The sequence below is a fragment of the Leptonychotes weddellii genome, chromosome 11 (genome assembly GCF_054177405.1).
Source record: "Leptonychotes weddellii isolate Sample4059 chromosome 11, ASM5417740v2, whole genome shotgun sequence".
NCBI classification, from domain to species: Eukaryota; Metazoa; Chordata; class Mammalia; order Carnivora; family Phocidae; genus Leptonychotes; species Leptonychotes weddellii.
The window spans coordinates 83,073,129-83,078,722 of record NC_138379.1 but is presented as its reverse complement, the minus strand read 5'-3'; the positions used below and the strand labels follow the sequence as shown (position 1 = coordinate 83,078,722).

Sequence of the window (5,594 nt, the reverse complement as noted above, 5' to 3'; positions counted from 1 at the left end):
TCTTCTAGCAGGGAGGGGGCCAAGGGGTGAGCCAGCGGGGGAGGCTGACATCACCACAGCAGCAGCCCTTTAAACCCCCCACTCCGCCAGCGCCCCATCCTGTCTGTCCAAGTTCAGACACGGAGAGCTCCTTCCCTCCTGCGAGCCCCGAGGAACCCCTGTAAGTGCATGTATCCCCGGGTTGGAGGGAAGGTAGGCTAGGGCTTGATGGTAGCAGTGGGTATACTGGGGACAGGGCCCTCAGAGGTCCTGGTCTCCAGCTCCTCGGCTGGAGAAGGCCACCCTCTCCATCAGCGGGCATTCCTGATCTCCAGATGGGGAAGTGGTCCTACTTGATGGGGGTGGTGAGGTTACTAGAATCCCATATTGCTTGGACTGGGCAGCCTCAGGCTGGTTGAAATGTTTAGGATGACTTGGCTGATGCAGAGGGATTGATGGTGAAGACCCTGACGACGGGTGCGAGGGGGACTCCCCGTAGTCAGCCCTTGTCATGCCTATGGGGTGGGTGATGGGCTCAAGGTGTTGGGTTAGACACAAGGCTCTGTTTGGTGTCCATCTAGGAGGCTGTACAAGGAGGCGAGGAGGTGTGCGAATACATCAGTGCTGGAGAGCAGGGGCCCACGGGCGGGTACCCAGGGCCTGAGCAGCAAGAGAGAAGCCCCGGGGAGCCACTGAGGCAGCGGGGAGGTCCACAGGCAGGTGTGGCAGGGCGCGGGGACCTGCATGAGAGCCGCTTTCCGGACACACGGCTCCTTCCATCCTCTGAAAATGGGAGGTGACCCCACAGCAGAGAGAGGGGTGAGGGGTGGGCCCTGCGGGAGCTTTGCAGCGTTGGCCTGAGTGGGCCTGGGACCCTGGGCCCTTCCTGAAGGGTCTGGCTGCTTCCCCTCAGTGGTTGCTATCCAAAGGGTGGCAGTGAATAGGGCCGCTCTTCTCTGTCCCCAGAACTGAGATGAGCCCACCTTCCTGCCATTTCAGAGATCCACAGACGCTCGACGCTCACTCCTGTTAGCTGTGTCTTCTTTCGAAGAGAGAGGGGGCCCAGGAGTCCTGGAGAGACCCCTGGTTCTGCTAGTTGTTGTGGGGTCCTGTGGTAGCAGGTGCACGCTGCCCCTTCACAGCTGGACTTTATTCTTTCTCTCGGGGGAGGGGAAGCTGACAGGAGCCACAGGGCAGGAGGATCAAAGCGCAGCCAGGCTGTTCTGCCTGTCCTGTCCCAGGAGGCTTTATCTAGAAAGGCCTCTGGGTGGCTTGGCCGGCAACCCTCTCCCTCTCCTCTTCCCAGCAGCATCAAGGTGGGACTGGGGAGGTCTTGGTCAGAGGACTGAGAGGGATTTCTTGGAATTCTCCACTTCAAGACTCTTCACCAGGAGGGAGAAGGGTGGGGGTGGGGTGCCTTTCATCCCCCTCCCTGTTCTGATCAAAATCCAAATGTTGTCTCTAGAACTAGGGGCTGCAACTTTGTGTCCTTGTCACCATGAGCCTCGATACCTTCACTGTCTGCTCTGAATCTCCTAGACTGAACGCTGGTGGGGGCGGCGGGGGATGGGGGGGCACTCTGCTTCCGTCCTGTTCCTCGCAGGCCCAGCCCACCGTCTGGGAGGGAGGGCAGATGGGAGGGCAGGTGGGGTGGAGAGTACCAGGAGGATAGGCTTGTGGAAGGTGGTGGGTGCTTGGACCCCTGGGATGCATGCTGCCTGCCTGGGCTGGTGGGGTGAAGGCTGAGCCGGGGCCAGGATGAAGGATGGGCCGAAGTCACCTGGTCCCAGCTGACTTGTGGGTTTTGACCACTAGTCTTTGACCCCCAGTGATTGGGAGGCAGGGTGTGAGACACACGGCAGGGTGGGGAAGGAAGGGGCTTGGGCTGTTTATAGGGAAACAGAGCAGAGACTGCTTTTGGATTCTCTGGGGTCAGCTGGAGGGGGAGATGGGTGGTGGCGCTCAAAGGTGGCCCAGCCCTCTGGGTCTTTCCAAATCCGAGAGAAATGAGTTGCCCAATAGCTGGAATTTAGATGAATCCATCTCGCGTTCTTTGTCTCAAGCTTTGCTGTCCCCTCAGGGGATGACTTGGAAAAGGAGTGGAGGGCGGCTGGGAAGAACGCTGTTTCAGTCCCTGGGTCAGGGGCCGGCTCCCCCAGGTCACCAGCAGGAGGCGATGCTGGGAGGGAGTCCCAGACAGTGCCTGGGTGAAGGCACAGCCCTCTGAGATGGATCACACCCTCCTCCGTGCACAGATGGGGAACTTGAATGCAGGAAAGTTGTCAGCTCTGGGGGAAGGAAGGGTAGGGCAGCTGACTGGGGACCATGGCAAGTGAGGACGCTCACTCTGCTTTCCACGGTGGTGAGTGGGGAGAGGGTTTGATTGTGGCAAGAGAGGGAGTCGGGGAGTGTGCGGACTACCCCCATCCTCAGACCACTCTCTCCCTCCCAACCTCTGACCTCTCCGAGGCCAGGTGATGGGTCTGGCCTCATCTGGTCCCTTTCTCGGAGGGCTCTCCCAGGGAGCTCTGGGCACCACCCCCCGTGACACCTGGAGCTCTCCCGAGCAGTGCCAGCCCCAGGCCTTCAGGACAGCAGCTGCTGCTGGTCTGCACAGGGAGGGGCTCCCCATGTTCTGGCTGGCAGATTCTTGGCTCTGGGATGTCCCCCGAGGACCCTGGCTCCTCGGTTACTCAGCTACTAGAGTGGCGGGACCTGGGGCACAAGGGAAAATCCATGGGTCTAGCAGTTCTTTCTCTCCTGGCCCACCTGAGGAAGTGCAGCTTCTTGGCCAAAGGCTTGTGGGTTTTGCTGGCTTCCTAGACCTTGCCAGGGGTGGGTAAGTGTGAGCCTCTTCGGCAGCTGCAGGCCAGAGGCCGGGCTGATCTGGCAAAGAGCTGGGTTTTGGAGTTCCAGCTTTGGGGCTAGAGGATAAAGTGGAGGGAGAGGTAAGAGAACTCTGTAACTTAAGGCAGAACCCACCAACCACCTCACGCCTACCTGGACAAAGAAACCTGCTGCTTTATTTTGGCGCTGGGGGAGGGGAGCAGTGCGGCCTCCTCTGGAAGGCATCTCCAGTGCCTCTGTGGCCAATCTTGGCAAAGAAAGAATGCTCTAGACCAGCGCTTGTCAAACTCTGTCTGGCCCATACGCTAAACGCAGCCTGCTGCTTGTTTGTGTCAATAAAGTTTTATTGGATCAAAGCCATGCTCACTTGTTTACGTATTGTCTAAGGCTGCTTTCATGCTACAATGGCAGAGACCATATGTCCAGCAAAGCCTAAAATACCTACTACTCTCTGGTTGTTTACCAAAGTCAGTTTACTGATCCTTGCTCTAGACTTCGAAAGATCTGGTCTCCCGTTTCTCTGGTCCCTAAGTTCAGAGAGGCTCCCTGGACAGAGGGGATGATGGGCAGTGCCATGAAAACAAAATGAGGATACCAGGGGAGGTAAATAAATGTCTAGGATGGATGGGCACGCCCCCCCCACGCCCCGCCCATCCCCCTAGGAGCTCCAAGGCCTGCCTAGCACAAGTGAGAGCAGAGCTGGTTCTCTGATCCTCTGACCTTCTCCCTTCTCTGGCTGGTGCTGCTTTAGCTCTCCCACAACATGGCCAACAAGGGTCCTTCCTACGGCATGAGCCGCGAAGTACAATCCAAAATTGAGAAGAAGTATGACGAGGAGCTGGAGGAGCGGCTCGTGGAGTGGATCATAGTGCAGTGTGGCCCAGATGTGGGGCGCCCGGACCGCGGGCGCCTGGGCTTCCAGGTCTGGCTGAAGAATGGCGTGGTGAGTGGCACTTCACAGAAGTGCAGGGGGGCTGGAGCTTCCCCATCCTGCTGGGCTTGTGGGGCAGGCACCCCGAGCGGAGTGCCAAGCTGCATTCTCTGCCCGGCAGATTCTGAGCAAGCTGGTGAACAGCCTGTACCCTGATGGCTCCAAGCCAGTGAAGGTGCCCGAGAACCCTCCTTCCATGGTCTTCAAGCAGATGGAGCAGGTGGCTCAGTTCCTGAAGGCAGCTGAGGACTACGGGGTCACCAAGACTGACATGTTCCAGACTGTTGACCTCTTTGAAGGTACAGAGAGAAGAGGGGTGGAGGAGGCAGGTGGAGGACAGGAAGCTGAGGCAGAGAGGACAAGGGATGACCCAGGCATGCCACGACAACAGGTCTGCAGAGTGGGAATGCCTACCATACTCAAGGGCATCCTAGGATCTACTGCAGCCTGCTTAGCCCTTGGGGTTGGCCAGTTTTCGGAGAGGCGGGGCAGGCCCTGCCATGGAGTCCCGTGTACGTGGTCCTGAAGGTCACCCCCCATCCCTTTTTCTTCTCCCAGGTAAAGACCTGGCAGCGGTGCAGAGGACCCTGATGGCCCTGGGCAGCTTGGCAGTGACCAAGAATGATGGGTACTACCGTGGAGACCCCAACTGGTTTATGAAGTACGTGGCCACCAGGGGTTCCTTGTGCACTAAGCTTGTGTCTCTGTCTGAGATGGGGGGTGGCCTGGGCTAACCGCTAAGCCAAGGGAGGTGGGGCAGCAGGGTCGGAAGGTACAAAGTGAAGGTCTAGGTGAGGGGCAAGATGGGTCCCTGCTGCTTGCCAGTGTCCCTGGCCCCGGGGGGCAAGCTAGGTGAAGGAAGCAAGAGAAGTGAGATGGGGCACATGGGATGAGGCTAGGAAGTGACAGAGGAAACAGAACCCAGGTGGAAAATGTGCAGTCCCGGTGAGTCTTTATCCTGGTTTCCCCGCCTCTAGGAAAGCCCAGGAGCATAAGAGGGAATTCACAGAGAGCCAACTGCAGGAGGGCAAGCATGTCATTGGCCTACAGATGGGCAGCAACAGAGGGGCCTCCCAGGCTGGCATGACAGGCTACGGACGACCTCGGCAGATCATCAGTTAGAGGGAGAGGGCCAGCCCCCGGCCCTGCCCGTCCCCAGCTCGCCGGCCGCAGCCATCCTGCCTAGCCTGCCTCACCCACACCCGTGTAGTTCCTTCAGCCCCGGCCAAGCTTCGAGGCTCCGTCACTGAGCAAAGGTGACCGCACTTGGGCAGCTCTCCCCCACCCCTCAGCCTCAGCCCAACTTCTTACCCCAAAGCACCACTCCCCTAACCCTCCTCCCAGCTCCCCTACCGTCTCCCACCGTCTTTCCTCATCCTGGGCCGGGCAGGGGGGAAGGATGTGGGCCGGGGGTAGCTGGGCAGGGGGCAAGTCCACCATCCTCCTTGGCAGCAGATGCCCATTGAAGGAAACCCAGCCCAACCTCCCCCCATTTTTTTGCTGGAATATTTTGGGGGTTGAAATTCAGAAAAGAAACAAATATATACATCAATCTTTTCTCAGGCCTGGCTGGCAGAGTTTGATTTGCCCTAGTCACTTCTGGTTGCAGGAGGTATGAGCAGGCAAGAGGCAGGGAACATTTACGGGTGTTCCTAGCCGCCAGCTCTGAAGGACCCCCGAATTCTAGGATCCCAGGGGGGTCAGCTTCCTTCAGAGGCCCAGGCAGAGGAAGGAGGAGAGTGGATCTCAGGAACTGGGGACCGAAGGCCAAGAGGAGCGACTTGGCAACTTTCATGAGCTCTGGGAGGCAGATGAAAGGGGATGGGGAGCGGCAGAG

The 5,594-nt window shown here is 58.7% G+C and overlaps 1 protein-coding gene across 1 annotated transcript; it reads left to right on the top strand.

Moving 5' to 3' along the window:
* TAGLN (transgelin) lies at positions 1–5,319 on the top strand. Its single transcript, XM_006747572.3, has 5 exons — positions 1–160; positions 3,578–3,769; positions 3,879–4,056; positions 4,316–4,418; positions 4,735–5,319. Exons 2-5 carry the CDS (start codon positions 3,590–3,592, stop codon positions 4,877–4,879), a joined length of 606 nt encoding a protein of 201 aa, XP_006747635.1. The 5' UTR covers positions 1–160; positions 3,578–3,589; the 3' UTR covers positions 4,880–5,319.
* The last annotated feature ends 275 nt before the right edge of the window (positions 5,320–5,594 follow it).